At 51.0% G+C, this 19,874-nt stretch overlaps 1 protein-coding gene across 1 annotated transcript in view; it reads right to left on the reverse strand.

The window, feature by feature from the left end:
• DNAH1 (dynein axonemal heavy chain 1) overlaps positions 1–19,605 on the reverse strand; it is a 77,344-nt gene extending 57,739 nt beyond the window's left edge. The window contains exons 1-10 of the mRNA XM_064274430.1: positions 19,252–19,605; positions 17,964–18,036; positions 15,549–15,723; positions 14,876–15,032; positions 13,600–13,732; positions 11,124–11,285; positions 10,562–10,814; positions 2,808–2,965; positions 1,856–2,067; positions 730–1,028 (exon numbers count right to left, since the gene is read on the reverse strand). Coding sequence (XP_064130500.1) covers positions 730–1,028; positions 1,856–2,067; positions 2,808–2,965; positions 10,562–10,814; positions 11,124–11,285; positions 13,600–13,732; positions 14,876–15,032; positions 15,549–15,723; positions 17,964–18,036; positions 19,252–19,605 — 1,976 coding nt within the window. The remainder of the gene's footprint in view (positions 1–729; positions 1,029–1,855; positions 2,068–2,807; positions 2,966–10,561; positions 10,815–11,123; positions 11,286–13,599; positions 13,733–14,875; positions 15,033–15,548; positions 15,724–17,963; positions 18,037–19,251) is intronic.
• Between the last annotated feature and the right edge of the window lie 269 nt (positions 19,606–19,874).

Genomic DNA, 19,874 nt, shown 5'->3' on the forward strand with positions numbered 1-19,874 from the left:
CCAGACTCCAGCCACACCCCTGCCCTTTCCTTCCATGAATGCCTAAGCCCTCTCTTCCCTCGATGTCTTTGCATGGGTTGGTCCCAGCCTGAGTGCCCCCTCATCTCCCACAGTCCGTTCTTCTCACGTCTCAGGTCTCGGTTCAGATGCCACCTTTACCCCCTGCAAAGCACCCCCATCCCAGTGTCTATCATGCCAGAGTGACCGTGTCTATTTAATTGTTTATCTGCTTGCTGTCTGCCTCCCCTGTGGAAGCAGGGGCCATTCTCTCTTATTTCCCTAGAACCACGCCTGGTTCAGCTAGGTGCTCAACAAACATTTCTCGATGATGGAAAAATTGGGGAACGGCCAAGGGTGATGACCGAGCCACATAATGAACGTAAGTCAGTGTCACTAAGCTGTACATGTAAAGAATGTTGAAATGGCAAATGTTTGTTACATGTGTATTTTGTTGTTGTTGTTGGGTGCTGTGGAATCAATTTCAACTCATAGCAACCCATTAAAAAAAAAAAAAAACTATTTCCTGACAAAGTGCCTCAGTGACCAAGTAAATGAAGCCACCAGGAGAAACGGCAGCCAGTGCTAGCTGGATGGTCCCCGGCAGCCTGGGGGAGCCAGGCTTTCTCTGCTGTCTGGAGCCTGGCAGGCCTGACCTGTCTACCCTAGCCCCTGGGGCCTGGCAAGGAATGGTTCTGGTGCCAACAGGGGTCCCACCCATCTGGGCCCCACCTGTAGGGGCTGTTGACGAAGTCTTCGCCCCAGACCATGTCGTCGGTGCAGTCAAGAACGCTGCAGCAGGCGTCACTGATGAACTGCGAGAAGCTGGACAGAGAGTCCTGCACCAGGAAGCGCAGCGTGTCCTGCAGCACGTACTTGATCAGCTCCATCAGCTTGCGCAGCTTCGACATGAGGTACACCTCCCAGTGGGTCTCGTAGAGGTTGTACCAGCCCTTGCTCATGTCCCGTAGGCTGCTGCGCATGGCCACCTTGAGCGTGCTGATCCAGGTGTCCTTGAGGAACATCTGCACCTGGAGTAGCCACAGGTATCATCATGTAGTCACACCAGGGACCCACTGCCCACAGCCACAGAGCTCCGGGCGACCTCAGGTCACATCTGAAACTTACTGCCAGGCCCGTGACCCGGGGACCCAGGGCTGCTCAGGGGAGGGAGGGAGGGACAGGAGGATAGACTGGAACAGAGCCAGGGCTCTCCCTCAGCCAAGGGAGAGAGAGACAGAGCCATGGAGCACATGACAGAGAGGCAGAGAGACAGAAAGCAAGACAGAAAGGGGGGGCGGAGAGAGAAAGAGAGGCAGATGCAGGATGAGACAGAAAGAGGTAGGTTTCTCCCAGTCTGTCTCCCCACCAGGCTGCGCCAAGCTTCCCTCACACCCCAATCCTCAGGCATATATGAGGTACATAGAGTGACTTCTCTCCTTAACAAAACAAGGGCTCTGCTTCCGAGACAACCAGGGTCAGGATGAAAAGTGACTGGGAAGGGAGCCTACGCTGTCTCCCTCAGTCCCTGCCCCAGGCCCCACAGAACCCAAAACCGTTGCCATCAAGTTGATTCCGACTTATAGCGGCCCTATGGGACAGAGTAGAACTGTCCCATGGGGTTTCCAAGGAGCGCCTGGTGGATTCGAACTGCTGGTCTTTTGGTTAGCAGCTGAACTCTTAACCACTACACCACCAGGGTTTCCTTAACCAGTTGCCGTCAATTCGATTCCCACTCATAGCGACCCTACAGAAGGTCTGATTTTAGGTGAGCAGTGCTCGCAGCCTCTCTGTACCGCCATCCACCCGGGCTTCCCCATGCCCACCAGCGCCCGCCCTCCATGCCTCACGCAGGCACCTGGGAGAAGGCCTGTGACTGGATCTGTTCAAACTCCTCCAGGCGGCTGTACTTGGAGAGGGTCGAGTGGAACAGGGACATGGCGGTCACCTTGTTGCACTCGGCCCGCACTTTACTGAGGGCTGTGATGACCTCCGGTCGCGTGAGCAGGGACACGAAGGTGAAGTCCTCCTTCTGCTCCTGGAAGGGGTACTCGGGGACAGACACTAGCCCTGTGGGGTGGGGGCCAGGGGCCAGCGTCAGATCCACCTGGGACTCATTGGGGATCAGGACAATCTAGAGGAAGAGACACCTGTGTCCCCAGCATCTCTCTTTGCCACCAGCCTCCCTGAGTGGCCTCAAGGCCCAGCAACGAGGCCCTGTTCTGGGATGAATAAACGAATTCCCCTGCAGCCCCCTCTGGGTCACAGACACCTTTGAGGAGTGGGTGAGAGCTGCAGACCCTCCCATACACTCCCCACCTCTCCGCACACAACCCCAAAGGCCCTCCTGGGGCCTGCCCTGTAAGATCAAGAAAGGAAGATGTAGGTGCCAGGGCCCTCTGGATCCCCAGCGCCCTTGGCTCACCCCGCCTTCTGGGTACATCACACATGCAGAGGCTGGGTCCAGGCAATAAAATTAGCAGGACCAGTGCGCTCAAGACCACATGGGGCCCCAGCCAGACCAAGGCTGCTCTTGCCAATGGAGGGGGAAGGGCTCAATGGCCCCAGGTCCCATAATCAGAAGCCCTTTGCATCTACGCTTGAATGAGTGCTTTACTAGTACACATATATCTTCCTACTTCTGTGCTACTCAGTCCAATGTTTTTTTTTATGAGTTCTTCAGGCAGCTGGGGAGAGACGATGCTGGGGACGGGGGAGGTGTGGGTGAGTGTCGGGTTATATGACGCCCACAGCGGCAGGACAGACCATCCCGGGGAGGGCGCGCCCCGCCCTCGTCTGCTGACCCTCACCTTTCTCAGGCACCTTCTCCTCCTCCGTCTTGGGCAGAGTCACGTAGTAGAAGGTGTCGGGCTTGGAGGAGACAATTTGGTCAAAGTTGATCTTGTTCATGCTGCGCTCGTAGTCCAAGCTCACTTCTCTGACAAGACTACTGAGGTGCTCCAGAACCCTGCCCAGTGGGGACCGGGAGGGGAGTCAGGGGGCTCTGACATTCTGCCACCCCCACACTGCGGGCCCGCTGGGGTCCCGGCTCTGTTCTGACAGGGGCCTGGGGACACGAGTTTGGGGGCTTCCCCTCTAGATCCATGGGCAGAACCTCCACCTGGCCCCGTAAGCCACTAACCTCCATCACCCTTGTCCCTTGCCTCTCTTTCATGCCACCCCTTCCCCCACTGCATCAATCCCTGGGTCCCACCCGTTTTACTTCCCACTTCTCGACATCACCCTACTGCTGGCCACCCTCCTTGCCTGGTTCCCTCACTTCCACCCCTGCACATGTGAATCCTCTTCCCACAACACTCAAATCTGATCACGTCCTTCTCTTGCTTAAAATTTGTCCCTGGGTCCTCTGGATCCTTGGGTAAAGGCCAACCTCCTGCAGTGACCCAAGAAGCCCTTCCAGTTGGCCCTGCCCCTCCCTCCCCTCGTCTCCGGCCACTCTCCCTGTTCCTGCCCAGCTCCAGCCACAGGGAGCCCCTCTGAGTCCCTGAGAGCATGTGTGCTTGCTCTTCTCAGAGCCTTTGCACATGCTGGTCCCTCTGGTGGCGACACCCTTATCGACCCAGCCCCCACTTCAGCCTGACCAGCCTGCTTCTCCCTCAGGGCAAATTTCGTCCCTCTGCATGGGGCAGGCCTCATTTATGCTCCCAAAATGCTTCCTATCCTGACACTCCTGATGCTCTGGCTCAATATGACCTAAAAATCTCATATCCCTCATTACCTGGAAAAGATTGTTTCTCATCTTCTCGTCAACCCCACAGATGGCTCTCCTACTTTGGGCAATAATGGCTCTCCTACTTTGGGCAATAATGGTCTCGTTATTTCTCCCAGAAGTCAGAGGCCATCAGACAGGAGCAACCCACTGTCCCACCCCCAAATCTGCCAGCCCATTTGAGACTCCACCTATTTTCTCCACCTTCCTCCACCACAGCAGAAGACCTGCCCTGCTCCTAGGGAGCGGCTCGCAAACCCTCCCTTCACACCGGGCCTGCCGGCTCCTCCTCCTCAGTCACCTCGGTTTCTTTCTCCTTCCCTCCCACAGCTAGCATCTCCCATCATTAGGAACAGTCAGTCCCTTGACCTCACGTCCTTGGGTCACTGCTGCATCTCTTCACAGCGAAGCTGGAGAGGGGCTGAAGGGTGTATTCTCGGCTTCCTCACCTCCCGTTCTCGCTGAAGCTGCTCTGGCTGAGGTCACCAACAACCCCCACATTATCCAGCCCAGCCGTCACTGCTTTGCCTCATCTAACCCAGCTCTCAGAGGTGTGACACAGTGGGTCTCTCCTTCCTTCTTGCACCTGTTTCCTCAGAGAGCTTCTGGGACACCCCCTCATGGTATGGCTCCCTCTGACAATAAGTGATTTAGGAATGAGGACATGACCCAGTTATGATCAATGCCTGATGCAGAAATATAAAAGTCAAGTCTCTTTGTCATGTCTCCTGCAGGGCAAATTCTGTGGTGCTGTTCGTGCTCCAGAGTTCCTTGTGGGATAAGGCTGAGGCTCTACTTCTCCTAAAACCACATCTCTGCCTAGCTACTTCCTCTATCATATCTTGCTTCCTTCACTCCCTGAGAGAACTTCATCAATAAAGCAGGTGCTCCAAGATCCCCATATCAGGTTCTGCTTCTAGAGGACCCCATCTAAGACAGGACCTAATGCACCCCAGACTCTGCTGTGCTCCTGAACCTGCTGCTGTCATCTTGCCTGAAGACAAAGCCAGCATACACTGCAGAGCTCTGACTAGCAAGCCTAGGACCATCACACAGTAGATGTCTTGTTATAGGTAAAGCAATGTATTTCCCTGCTGTCTAAGCCAGTCTGAACCCGACATCTTTGTTGCTCACAGCCAAAGATAATCCAAGTAATACAAAACTCAAGAAATGGAATTCTAGGCAGCCAAGTAACGGTGGCTACATTAATTCAAATCTCCCAGGATACCCTCCAAAAATAATACTAATAAAATAAAAAGAAACAAGAAGAACCAATAATACTATCCAAACCCACAACTTTAGCATGATTAGAATAAACAGAATTCCCACACTTCAGATGATCTGTAAGTAGAAAAGTAAACAATAACTCTCAGCAAGCTATCTCTCACACTCCTGCCACAAGCCCTCACAGAGAGCAAGGGCAGTGTGGGAAAAATTGTGGGGAAAAGGGGAGTAGTGGTGGCCCTAAGACTGATCTAAAGTCCTGCCAGGAGGAAAAAGCCCACCCTAACTGCAAAAATACTGAAAAAGAGTCCTGATAAATCAGAGGACCTTCTGCAAAAAAAGGGGACTTAAAAGTCCATGCAATTTTTTAAGGTAGCATTCTTGGAAAGGCATTGTTTAAGGGAAAGGTGGTAAAAGAAAAGAAGCCCTTTGGAGATTAGAGGGTGAAGGGGAAAGAAGCCAAAGGGAAAATTTAGGGTCCTGCAAAATAAGAGAGAACAAAAAAAACTGGAGGACACACAACTCTTCTTAGTAGTGCATGCAGGAGAGTGCACACACTCATGTATGCACGCACACACACAAATAATTTGCTATACTAGCAGAAGAGGGCGCCCTTTAACTAGGAATCTTGTAAACCACCCAAATCCATGAATTGAATAGGTGAAAGCAGACTATATATAAAGATGTTATAAGGAAAAAATTGCAACACACTGTTATTGTTGTTGTTAGCTGCCATTTAGTCGATTGCTGCTCGTGGTGAACCCACGCATGTAAAATAAAACTGTACTTCATGGGGTTTTCAAGGCTGTGATCTTTCAGAAGCAGATTGCCAGGCCTTACTCTGGGTGGGCTTGGCCACCATCCTTTCAGTTAGTAATGTAGCACTTAAGCACTTGTGCCGCCCAAGGGCACACATATTAAGTGATAAAAATTCCCACTCAACTCTCCCCGCAAAAAAACAAGGACAAAGCAGAAGAAAAGTGTAATAGAACACTTCACATTAAACTAATATCCTCCAACAAGCATTGGGGTATATGAAAAACCATCTTGAATTAGAAATTCAAAAATAATAATAAATGAACAAAAAAATGAAGTACATGAAAAGAGAGTTAATTGAACTCAGGGAAGAAAAAGACAAAACTATGTCAGGAATGAAGGTTAAGTTACAAGTGTTCACAGGAGAATAGAGCCAAATAAAGGGCACTGAATAAAGACAGGAAGACCACCAAGAGGATAAAAACAAGAGAAAGAAAGAACTAAAACAGTCAGAGAGAAAGTACTTGAATTGGAAGACAAAGAAGAAGCAACACATGTACATGTAATTGAGATCCCTGATGAAGGAAAACAAAACAGAACTAATATTTAAAACTATAATTCAAGAAAACCCCCAGAAATTAAAAGAAAAAACAAACTTGAATCTGGAAATTTAAAAGGTTCATTGGGTACTTGGGAAAGCTGACCCCTGACTCAAAATGATCAACCCTGAGGCATATCCAGGTAAAACAATGAGACATTAAAGATTAAAAAAAAAAAAAAAAAATTTGGAAGGGCTCCAAGCAAAATGATCAAATTCCTTACAAAAGAAGGGGAATCTGACTGGCACCAGACTTCTCAAAAGCAACGTACAAAGAAGGACAATCATAGAGTAGCCTTAATTTAAAAAAAAAAAAAAAAAAAAACCTCAAGGATAGAAAGTACGAATCAAGAATTTCATAGCCAGCCAAGCCGTCCTTCAGATTTTACACTTGTAAGAATTCAAGGACTTCTATACCCTCGAAACGTCCATAAGGAGTCTATTAGAAGAAGAATTTCATCCAACCAAGAGATGACTGGAGAAACTTCAGAAAAAACATTGCCATGCTTAATACATTTAATTGTAGATTTAAGATGGAAACAAAGATAGAGATGACAATAGAGGACTATTATTTTAAAATATTGAGTAGAAAAAAGACAACTAAAAATGAGAAAAGAGGAAAAAGTAGAATCATATCAAAGATGGTTGCACAGGAGACAGAAGGGAGTTAGAAGCAAGGGCAGATTAGCCAATAAGCAAGGTAAGCACGGTGCTTACTTTGCTTACCAGGTCATCTGTAGGGAATAATTTCAAATTTTTTCACCACACCAAAGATTTCACGTCTAGGTGTGGCTGGCATCTGTCTCTCTCCCAACCCCACTGCACCCTCCTACAGAATCAATGCCTCTTCAAATTCACAATTCCTGACAGGGGCGGATGACCCAGGAAGCCAGGTAAACACTAATCTGTAGTGAACAATTTCACGTGGGTTTCACTACAGATTAGTAAGTAAGCACAAGTAAGCCCGTGCTTACCTTGCTTATTGGACAATCTGCCCCTGGTTGGAGGATACGATTAAAAACTGAAAACCCGGATATTAAAAGGTTAAATGGGAAGGCGGGAGATAAAGAGCACTTTAAAAGCTGTAAGTACAAAAGAGAATACTAAAATAAAGGTACAAACCTTCCTAAATACCAAAAGAAATTAAAAAAATAAATAAAAGAACAAAGAAAACAGATAATGTAGAGAAAGAAAAACGGCATTGTATTATAAGACACATAACAATTATAACAAAATGATGATAAAAATGAGATCAAATCTATCAACTATAGCAATAAAGGTAAATGGGCTTAACTTATTCATTAGAAAAAGGATTTTAGATTGGCTCACAAAGCAAATTCCAACTATATGCTGAAAACAAGAGACCTACCTAAAATTAACTAATTCACAAAGGCTAAAAACAGAGGGGTGAGGAAAGGTATATCATGCAAATGGGAACGGTAAGAAAGCCAGGTACAATTCTGATATCAAATAAAGTAAAATTCAGATCAAAAAGCATTAAAACTGACTAAGGACACAAACCGCAATTTACAGTGATGATATACCATACTACTCTCAGTGGTCAAAAATAAGTAAGAATAATAGAAGACAAAACCGGTTGCCGTCAAGTCGATTCCGACTCATAGCGACCCTACAGGACAGAGTAGAACTGCCCCATAGGGTTTCCAAAGAGTGGCTGGTGGATTCGAACTGCCAACCTTTTGGTTAGCAGCTGAGCTTTTAACCACCGCACCACCAGGGCTCCATAGAAGACACAGACAACATAATTAATAAGATAGATTGGAATCCATATATATATAACGTATCTACATAACCATATGCATAGTGTTATGTAGATATGTTTTATATATATATATATATATCTTTTATACTCTAATTAGAGAATATACCTTCTCAAGTACAAACAGAATACTCACAAAAATTTCTTATACACTAAGTCGCAAAGGAAACATCAGCAAGTTCCATACAGTAAAATATTATAAACAATAGTCTCAATGCAATTAAATGAGAAAATCTCAACAAAATTAAAACATCAAAAAGGCCCTCCATGTGGAAATTTTAAAAACCTTATATTACACTCTTGAACGAAGGGGGAAATACAAACCAAATTTATGGAATTCAAAAAATAATGACGATGAAATACGGCAGTGATCAGAGCAAAGCTCACAGCTGTAAACATGCTGATCGATAAGAATGGAAGCAAGTGTGTTAAATCCCTAGCACGTGCACGCACACATATATGCACACATCGCGCATTGCCATTTTCTATAAAAGTAACAAAAAAGTAAGACAAAGAAGTCACAGGAAGGAAACAATCAATATAAAAGTAGAAATCAATGAGGTAGAGAATAAACAGTCGATCTAATTAATAAATCTAAATTCTGTGCTTTTTAATCAACGAACCACTAACTAAATAAAGGAAGAAAGCATAACTCTGCAAAATAAGAAATGACAAGGAGAAGTAAACATTGAACCAGAAGAAAATTTAAAAATCATAGGAGACTACTTTGCAGACTTCCATGCAAATATATTTTAAAACCTAGACAAGAGACAACTCTCCAGAGAAACAAAGTATACCAAAATTGATCCCACTGGAGACAGAAGGAAACCCTGGTGGCACAGTGGTTAAGTACTACAGCTGCTGACCAAGAGGCCGGCAGTTCAAATCCACCAGGTGCTCCTTGGAAACTCTGTGGGGCAGTTCTACTCTGTTCTATAGGTTGCTATGAGTCGGAATCCACTCGACTGCAGCGGGTTTTTTTGGTTTGGAGATAGAAAGCTTAAACAGACCTATTTCTGTAGAATAGGAGCGCAACTATTTCACAAAAAAACATCACGCCCAGGTGGTTTCACAGGGGAATGTCCAGATACCATAATGCAACATAATTGTTCCTAACGTTTTAAAATGAAGGAAAACTTCAAAATTCTTTTTATGAAGTAAGTGCAACTTTGCTACCTACACCTGATAAGGATTTTTTTTTTTTTAATTATAGGCCAACAGCACTTATATCAATGTAAAAGTTGTAAACAACACACTGACAGACAGAATCCAACACCACGTTAAGAAAATGATACCCCACAGCCAAGTGGGATTTATTAAAGGAATGCAAAGTTGTTTCAATATTAAGAAATCAATTAATAATAATAATAAGCCAAACCCATTGCCATCGAGCCCCATAGGGTTTCCAAGGAGCAGGTGGTGGATTTGAACTGTTGACCTTTTGGTTAGCAGCCGAGCTCTTAACCACTGCATCACCAGGGGCTCCATAGTATGTCTCCTACTCGTTGCCATCAAGTCGATTCCGACTCACAGCAACCCTATAGGACAGGGTAAAACTACCCCATAGGGTTTCCAAGGAGCAGGTGGTGGATTCGAACTACCGACCTTTTAGTTAGCAACCAAGCTCTTAACCTCTGCGCCACCAGGGGTCTGAGTATGTCTCCTAGAGGTTAAGAAATAGGATTAGCACTGATAATATTAAGATGAAGCCTGTAACTGACTCGTAACTGCAACCAAGGTGAAACATCAAGCCTCAAGTTCCAATATCCTGACTCCCAAATGAAACTTCACTTACTGAGATCTTCCCCTTCATTTCTGCTAACTCGTTTGTAAACTTGTAAATCAGTGAAAGCACAAACCTGTTACTTTAAAGATAGGAAGGAAAGAGCAATCACGCAGCTGTACTAACCCAATATATTCCTGACAGAAGGCTTCCTTAAACAAATCTCAGGATGTCTTGTCCCTGAGAGCTTAGCAAGTGAACTTGCTGTTGTTTAAAAACCGGCAGTTTAACAAAACTCCTCATACCCTTTGCCATGATTCCTCCCCTCGCCCCTGCAACACGCCTGCTAACACAAACCGTTTTAAACTCTCACTGTTTCCCCTGAAATTCTGGAGCATTCCAGCATCTCGTTTGGATGTCTGTGAATGCTCCCCGATCCGCAAAATGCCTTTATTATTTCTTCAGTAAAAGCTTTTTGTTTTTAATTCTAGTGGAGACTAAATCTGTTGATTCAATACGACACAGCTTACACCCCTCTGAACAAAATAATAGTCCATACTGAAACTGACAGATCTGGAGATGAAGAAGAAATTGTTTTGGGCCTCAAGATGTCCATAGTGCAATGGACAAAACAGCCCCAAAGAAGAAAGAGAGCACTTCAGCAGAGAGGAAACACTGCCCCCTTGGGGAACCATGGGAGGCTCCCCGGAGGAGGTGATGCCAGGCAGAGGGACAGGTCTGGCTGGGACTCACAGGGGCCCTTTGCGAATCCGTGGCGTGCTCATCGCCCACTGCTTGATCTTGCTTAGGCTTTGCTCACTGATGAGCCTCTCTCCCTCGGAGGGCATGCAGTCCACATACAGGTTGTACAGCAGCAGCGCCTCCGTACTCTTGCGCAGGGCGTTGGCCTGAACCACACGCTGCGTGAACACACATGGGTCCTCAGCGCAGAAGAGGAGCTGGATCCGAGGCACCCAGTATTGGCAGGCCAGGAGAGGGGGCCTTCCTGGGGGCCAGGTGGGAAAAGGAACATACTGCATCAGACATCTATCCTTCTCGACATCATGCTGAAGGCAGCACCGCCAGCCACTGAGTTGGCACACCAAATGATGGCCATTTGCCCTCCAAGGACCTCTGAGCGGCGGGGCCCCTAGTTCTCACTGGCCACGGGGCAGGCGGCCACAGGGTGACAGTGTGGCAAGGCAAGGGAGAATTCAGACCTGAGCTGGCTGTGCCCTGGGCAGGCATTGGCCTCAGCCACAGGCTGGGTTGGGCCTGAGCTAGGAGTCCTGGGGCAGAGCCAGGGGGCTTGTACCTTCAGCAGTGACCCCTCCATTCCGGATGGGCCTCCCCATCTCATCTCGCACCAAGCCATTTTCATTCGTCTTGTGCACCAGGTACAGCTTCGTCTCCTCATTGTAGTCCAGGACGCCGACTTTGCACCATTCGTACTTCAGTTTCTGACTCTTGGGGTCCTCTGAAAAGGGAGGGGAAACCCCACCAGTGCTCTCTGCTAAGGGGGCAAGTAGATAATCCCAGGGGTGGGAGGCAGGTGCTAGCGACAGTCTCAGAGGTCGCAAGTCTGGCCTCTCTCCTACCAGGATGACCCCCCTCTGGCTCCAGCAGGGTCGGGGCCCTGCTTCCTCCAGCTGAGATGCAGAAGGGCCAGTGGCCAGAAAGACGAGGCCTCTCTGTGCTTGTGTTCTGCACGTTCCCCATCAGGGCAGAGAGACACAGGCTGACAGCAGAGTCTAGCTGTAAAGGTCACAGTGGCTGACCTGGACCTCGTCAATATGACCAAGGCCAGGGTGAAGCCCTCCCTGTTGGCTTCAGGTGGCAGCTGACCTCTGGGCCCCTCACGGCAGGACAGGGCAGGGTGGGGAGGAGGCTGCTGCTCTGCAGTGGGCTCAAAGTGGGCCTCAGGGCCTGCTTGGTCAGAACAGGCACCCTGCCAACTCCTCAGGCCAAAAGTCTTTGCCTCCTTCTCCAGGTCACCTCCTACCACTGCCCCCTCACTTATTTCTCTCCAGCCACAATGGGTGGCTGGCTATTCCTGTGACATTTCAGTTTCCTCCTGCCTCAGGGCCTTTGCACTGGCTGTGCCCTCTTTCTAGAACACTCTTCCCTCAGGTTACCTCCCTGATGGTTCCCTCCCTGCTCATGTGACCTTTCCTTGGACAAGCAATTCCTGACCATCCTGCTTCAAATGGTGCCTTGACCCCAGGCACGCAGACTGGTCACCCTGTTTGGTCCCTCCAGCACCTGTCACTGTCTACAGGTGTACTATGTGTGCATCATCTGGTCAGCCTCCTCCCACTAGCATCAGCTCTCTCTTAGTGACTTTATCGCTCTTGGTCACAGCTGTGCCCTTTGTGCCTAGAACGGAAGCTAGTAGGTAGTAAGTGCTTCTAAACTTCTGTGGAAGGAAGGAGCATGTGGTCTGGTACCCGGCACAGGAGGCCTCCAAGCACAGCTGTTCGACCTCCCTCCATCCTGATGCCGGATAAATGGGTAAAAGAGAGTGTCTGCCGCTGCTTCAGTTCTTGGTTAGCTTTCCTCCCCTTCCCAGTAAGTTTCATTTTTTTGAAAATGCTGACCTTATCTTGGCTCAGCTTAGAGGAAAAGATGCCACAGGAAGTCCCCAGCAGAAAACAAGTGGTCTCTGGCAGAAACGCTGCCTATCAGCCTCCCCCTACCAGTGCCCACCGCCCAAGGCGAGGCCCGCGGGAAGGGTTGCACGCAGAAGCATCTCGGGGCAGGCTGGTGATCGGTGCACTTAAGGTTAAAGCAGCCCCAGACCTTCTGTTTTATCACCAGGAATGGGGGATCTGGGAACAATTGAGTTAAATTATTTTTGTAATTAAATCCAAAGTAAAGGGAACATTCTAGGCTCCTTGTCTAGTTCAGAGAAATTGATTCTAGCATTACCATGTTTTAAAACGAAACGCAAATTTACAGCTTGCTCAGTGAGCTCACTGAGGGCCCCCGGAAGCTGAGCAGCGTTAAAACCAGTCATTGCCCTCACGATCCTGCCTCCTGCCTCCGATGGCACACTGGGCCCACACCTCACCCCACGGCAACTTGTCCACCCACTGGGCAGGAAGCAGAGCAGCCCTCACCCTGCATAGGGGAATGGCCACCTCCAAACTCCGGACCCAGGCCTCCTTCCTCGGTGCCTGTGCGGAGACCCACCCACACGGGCAGGGACGGTGGCCCTGGGTGCTCTCCCTGGCACTTACCAACAGCCCAAAACTGTCCAGGATCAATGAGGGGTGTGTGTGTGTGTGTGTGTGTGTGTTCATGAAAATGTGCACGAGTGTGTCTGTGTGAGTGTTTAAGTGTGTGGGATGCTGCGTGAATGTGTGATATGGAATGTGATGGTACGTGTGTGAGTGTGTGTTGTCCACGCAGAGATAAAAGCCAAGTGGCACAGTGACGGTTGGAGCAGTGCTGATTTCTGGGTGCTAGGGTGGGGGACTTGGATCAGACCCCTTAGGCATTGCTTGAATGTTTCCAACAAGTATGTACAGTTTTTATTGCCAATAAATCAAAGATATTTTTCAAACACTAGGCATCATCCAGCTGTCCCTTCCCCCAGCTCCTGCCAACATCATCCCCAGTCTCTGCATTTCCTGCCTGTGTGTGGCCAGCCCTTTGGCCTGTATCCGGCTGGGAGGCCTCAGAAGGTAAGGTCATGCCCCCCTCCCTCCCCTCCAGGGTTTCCAGGGTCCAGGGAAGCCCAGGAATCTATGGCAGGGCTGCTCTCCCCACCCTGGGCTGGCCTTGCTCACCGTGCCCCAGGAGGTCATCAGTGGGCAAGAGGGCTTTTCCAGGGACAGGCTTCCTGTCCTGAGACCCTGGCTCCAGGCCCATGTTAATCCACTCTTGGGGAGTCCGGCAGTCAAACTCCTCATTGTCAAACACCTAGAGGAGAGCAGCAGGTATTGGGAAAAAGAGCTCAGCCCTCATGGGCCTGGATGGGGCTGCGAATGCCAGAGGACTGGGTGTGCAGGTGTGTCCTCCCAGACGACACAGTCCAGCCTGGGGCCCAAGAGCTGAGCCTTTCCTCTGCTGCCCACAGAGGCTCACAGGATCTGCCTCCATCAAACCCAGGTCCCCTGGTCAGCCAAGCCACCCCAAGGCTCAGGCAGAGGGGCATCTGGGGAGTCAGAGAACAGAATGTGGGCTTTCTCCTCCATTGCCCACGATTCTCTAGCTCAGGTTCAAGTGAAGAGGTTTGTTGCTGTAGTTGTTGTGTGTCAAGTCAGTTCCTACTTACAGCGACCTTATACAACAGAGTAGAAGGCCCTATAGGGTTTCCCAGGCTATAGTCTTTACAGGAACAGATCACCGGGTCTTTTATCCTGAAGAACGGGTGGTGGGTTCAAACCAGGGACTTTTTGGTGCCAGGGCTTAACCGTTGTGCCACCAGGGCTCCTTGAGGGAAGAGGTAGGCCCTGGGTTTTCCTGAGCAACCCACCCTGATTCAGAAATGGTGGCTATTCTGGGTTGTCAGGAGGCATCCAGGATCATGAGTGTCTGGATTCAGCTTTTCCTACGCACAGGGCCACCAGGCAAGAGACACTTGAGGTCACAGAAAGGGAAGGCAGGGAGACAGGGAAAGCCAAAGCCAGGCTATGCTCCCATTTTCTCCTCCCCAGATTCAGTTTCCCCAAGACTCTGTACCTCAAGGGGGCTGCACTAATGCCCTCCACCCACGGTCTTGGTAAGCCTCGAAGCAAGTCCCCAGAGCCCAGACAGGTCCTGGTCAGGGAGGCCTGTGCACTATTCCATACTGGGCTGCTTGCAGGGGCCTGCAAGCGGGGCAGGGGCAGAGCTCAGACACACAAGCTGCCAGGGTCCTGAGGAAGAAGCAGAGAATCAGTGTCTGAGGGGTCCTGTGGCCCCTCACTCCCCAGCCTAGGATGCTGGAGGCACCTGAGGTAGGTTCTGATTACTCAGCTGCCCTGTTTAACCAGTGAGTGCTTGAGAATGACACGGGCCCCCCTTTGGGGTCCTGTGCCCCATACTCCCTGCCCACCGGCCATCCATGGAATCTGGGCTCACCTTCAGCGGGAGGTAGATGGGGAAGAGTGGGTCACGGCCCTGTTTGATGGTCTGGGGGTGCTGGGGGTCTGGGTGCCTGGGCATGAGCTTGTTGGAGTCGATACCCTCTTCGGCAAGCAGCTGCTCGATGTCCAGGCTCAGGTACTGCCGCTTCCTCCTGGCATGGGTGGGGAGAGGAGCCTGTGACATCTCAGCTTGTGTGAGGTGGCTCCAGGGGTGTCAGCAAGGGTCCATGGTGTCAGCAGGGGTGTGGCCAGGGACTCCCCAGAGCCTTCCCTTCTCTGGGACCCAACAGGAAGTGGTGTGGTCACTAGGGCTGGTGTCCAGGGCCCTGTCCTGCCCTGGCAACCCCACCACATTGACTAAAAGCCACCCCCCCACCCCCAATTTCACAGTGAGGAAAGTGATTTGCTCCTATCAAGAGACAATAGGGCTAGAAAATTTGATTTAAACACATGCAAACACACACATACAAAACAGCTGCTGTCAAGTTGATTCCAACTCATGGCAACCCTGTGCCCACAGACCCATTTTAATAATCTCTGCCATGGGGACTGCCACCTAGCTGCCTGCAGTCCCTTATTCCCTGCCACTTCCCCCGAGTTGGGTGGATGCCACCTCCTGGAGGCCAGGTCCCCCACAGCCCACCCACCCTCCAGCACCTAGCTGGTACCTCTCAATCTCAGTCTTGCGGGGGCGCTGGCCTGGCAGCACCTGGAAGGGCACCTGCACCTTGGGCTCGTAGGCCTGCAGTGGGAAGTCGCTCTGGGTGAGCAGCTGGGTGGTGGACCCGATGTATTGCTGCTCCATGTGGTGCTGGAAGTCCTCTGGAAGCTTAAAGGTTTGGACTGTGGGCAGAGGGAGAGGCAGGGACCAGGGGTCAGGCCTGGGCCCACCGCTGCCCTCATGTAAGAAATAGCTCCAGAAAGGGAAAGGTACCAGGCGGACATGCTCTGGGCAAGCTCAGCACCTTGACCATGGCCAGGCCACAGCAGGGAGAAGATAAACGTGGCACCAGGCATCCAAGAGGGTCAAGCCTGGAGAGGCAAGGGCCTCCAGAAGGTCTATTTTGGCTCTGTTCTCCCTGTCCAGAGTCAGCATGCTTGACCATTCCCTTCCAGGCCACTCAGGGCCCCAGAACCTGTGGCTACTGTTCAAGCCAGGTGCTGAATTAAACAAGCAGGAGGGTGTCACCTGAACAGGAAAGAGGCATGATAACTAACTCCCTGCACACTTGGATAAATTCCTACCACCCCCATCCTAGAGGCCCCCTGGCATATCAGGCCATATGGATATGCATATGAGCAGGCGGCACCACTGTCCTGGCCCCATGGGCCCCTCAAGTCACAGAAATGGTGACCCTTAGTTAGACAACCTGAGCTGCAGAAGGAAGGCTTCCATCTCCAGGTCTGGAAGGAGGAGAGTTGGTGCAGAGGGACTCAAAGATAGGGTCACCAACATCCCAGTTAGCCCAAGGCTGAGGGGCTTCCCAGAACATGGGATGTTCAGTGCCAAAACCAGGAAAATTTCAGGCAAACTAGGATGAGCTGTTCACCCTGGCCCTACGGAGATGGGAACTGGTGATTTGGGAATATACTTCAGGAGGAAATGGGCTCCCTCTCCCACTGCACGGGCTGGGGGGCCCAGAGTGCCCCACTCACAGCCCCCATCTACTCCCCCTGTGGAAGAAGGGTCTAAAGAGCCCCAAGGGCCCTAGGAGGGCCCTGGTGACCCCCTCCCTGAGGGCAAGAGGAGGTCACACTGCAAGAGATCCTACCTTGAAGTATCTGCTGGGCCCCACAGAAGCCTCCAGAGGCTGGGCAGGGCTGGTATGTGAGACTGTGCAGGAGCCACCTGCCCCCAGCTGAAGTCAGCTCTCACCAGAGCTGCCAGACACTTGGGGAACCTTACAGCCCCAAAAAGATCTGGCCAAGAAGGCTGTTCTCAGACCCCTGATCACCTGCTCCAGAGCCTATGGGTCAGTGACACCATCCTACTCCCAGGGCCAGGGGCTCCCAGGGCCCAGCACCAAGTCTCAGTGGCCCAAGAAGCAGCCTGGGTGAGGAGAGCCAAGCCTGGGCCTCTAGCCCCTGCTGAGTCTGTGTGCCTGGGTGGGCTTCTCAAGGCCTCTTTTATCCTTAAAGCAGCCAAGGCAACGAGGGAACGTCTATTGCTGGGAGTTAAGAGCCCTGACTAACAGCCCTTTGTGGCAATCTCAGGCTGGTCTTCCTCATGTGGGTGGGGCTGGCAGAGCTGCTAACCCCCAGCCCCACCATGGACAGTGGGGTCACCATTCCCCATACCCCACAGCCCGTAGACCTACAAGGTTTTGAACCATTTTCTGGGCCACAGATATTTGTGAGACTGCTGACAACTGGACTGAATGCTCAGAGAACTGCACAAACGCACATATGCGCAATGTTTCCTATGCCGGTTCCAGGGCTTCACAGACCCCATAAGGCCATGGACCCCGTGAACTGAGCTTGGGCAGTGCCAGCAAGGAGCCAGGTTTTCCCGGGGGCAGAGGGAGGGGTAGACAGCTGGGACCACAGGGCATCTGGGCCTGATTAAAGGGGGCATGTTGGCTGCAGGAGGAGGAAAGAGGCAAACCCAGCCAGGCGGAGGGGCCCCCACCCAATTCCTCACCACTGCTCAGGGCCCTGCTTGATGCCTCTCCCGGGGCCACTCCATTCTCCCCTCCACCCCCGGGGACTGCCCCACCCCGCAGACCTTAAACCTTACTGCCCGGGCCGTGCCTGAGACTCATCACAGAATCTGAGGAGAGCCCTCTTCTCCAGCAAAGATCTTCTAAGCACCTACCTGCGCCAGGCCCTGTTCTAGATGCTGGCCCAGCAGGGAAAGACTCAGACACAGTCCTGACCTCCTTCAGGCCCATGTCCCAGGGGAGGCAGAAAACACACACAAATGCCCTGCCACCCCCAGCTGGGCAGAGAACTGTGACCCTGGCCTGCAGAGTCCCCAGCCCTGGCCCCGGCTCTGCTAAGAGCAATGATGAAATAGCTTACAAGCACCTTGTCTCTTGTTAACTCCATTTTATAGCTCAGACTAGGCCTTCCCGGGCACTGACCTTTTGGGGTGAACTTGTCGAGGTCGGCCTGCCGCAGGAGGTCCTGGTGCACGTAAGGGCCGCAGCACACGTTCTGAAACCAAACCCCTGGTCATGAGTGGGTGTGAACATTACTGGAACAGTCAAGACCTGGGAGGGACCTAAGGCTAGGTGCCTTCCCCAAGGTCCACTTGGGGGCACCCTAGGAGCACAGGGGAGACGGTATGAAGAACCTCAGAATTCCCACAATTCCTTGTTCAAAGGCCACAGCAGGCAATGAGAGGCTGTGGTCACCTGGGACACGCCGGTTCCACCCCATTCCAGTCCAGCACAGCTCCCCTCCTCACTCTGCGAACACTCTAGGTACGTGTCCAGGGGCTGAGCCACGAGACAGAGGTATAACAAGGCCAGCGGGTATCTCTGTGGGTACCTCCCCTCCCAAAGGCCACTCTGGCAGTCCCAGCATGGAGGTATCAGTGGGTCCTTCCCCTGCCCCAAAGCTTCCTAAGGCTGCTTGGGACCTACCTACAGGCTCTGTGAACTCTCCCCTAGTCATCTCCTCCCCATTCTGCCCTCCTTCCACTCCAATCCTCATCCCACTTTATCTCCCCTCACATTCTACCCTTCTTCTTCACATGAGCCCAACTCAACATCAGGCCTTTGAACCTGCTTTTCCCCTGCCTAGAACACCCCCTCAGCACCATTTCTTAGATCTCAGCACTATGCCACCTCATCCCCAAAGGGCCCTTCCCAACCAGAGCTATGGGGTCTCTTTCAACAAAGCCATTGCCCCATGACAATACATGTGTCTCTAGTGTGTCTCCAGTGCTCAGTCCAGGGCCTGGTACAGAGCAGATGTTCAGTAATGTGTTGTTGAATGAATTGTTGAATGGACAGGTGGATGAAAAGTCAGAAGGATGGATGGATGGATGGATGGATGGATGGATGGATGGATGGATGGATGGATGGATGGATGGATAAAGGATGAATGAATGGATGGAAGGATGGATAGAAAAATGGATGGATGAATAGACTGATGTAAGATGGATGGATGGATGGGTGGGTGGATGGGTGGATGGATGAACAAAGGATGAATGGATGGATGGAAAAATGGATAAATGGATGAATAAATTGACGTAAGGTGGATGAATGGATGATGAATGGGTGGATGGAAAGATGGGAGGATGAATGATAAAATGGATGGGTGGATGGGTGGATAAATAGTTGATGATGGATACATGGATAAATGGACAAACTAATGGAACTCACAAGGAGGGCTCAGACTTGGTAGGGGTAGGCTGCCACTCACCCCTAATTGATCCAATGTTCCAGGACTGAGGATGTCGGAGTAGAACCCACGCTGCTTCATCAGTGGGTACTTCTTATTAGCTCCAGTCAGGGGCGACTTGCGGGGCTGTCCCAAGTCTGAGAGCAAGGGTGGGGCCGGGGGCACGGGTAAAGGTGGTGGCTTGGGATCAGGGTCTGGAGGAGACCTTCTCGATACATAATCTGATCCCAGAAGAATCCTCCCCAGGTTGGACTCTAGGCTTGCATGAGTCCTCCCAGGACTGTCCTCTCGGCTTGCAGGAGTATTGCCCAGGCTGCACTCCAGGCCCTGAGGGCTCCTGCGTGGGCTGCAGCCTTCTTTCTTAGGCAACTCCATGCTGCTTCTCACAGCGATACTCCAGCCAGAGCTCCTAGGAGAAGACACCAGCATCACTCAGCCCTTGCCAGCCTTGGCCTCAGCCCCCAGGGGCACCGTGACACAGGGATACCTAGTCTGCCTCCTAACCACAAGCCCCAGCCCACTATACACGGAGAACAGAAGAGAGCGTGCAGAAGGGTGAGAGGTCTCCTCCTAATCAGGACAGACACCAGGAGCCAGGAGAGCCCCTCCGGGAGACTGTAGGGCCTTCCCCGGATGCTGCATGT

The sequence above is a fragment of the Loxodonta africana genome, chromosome 22, assembly GCF_030014295.1.
Source record: "Loxodonta africana isolate mLoxAfr1 chromosome 22, mLoxAfr1.hap2, whole genome shotgun sequence".
Lineage (NCBI taxonomy): Eukaryota > Metazoa > Chordata > Mammalia > Proboscidea > Elephantidae > Loxodonta > Loxodonta africana.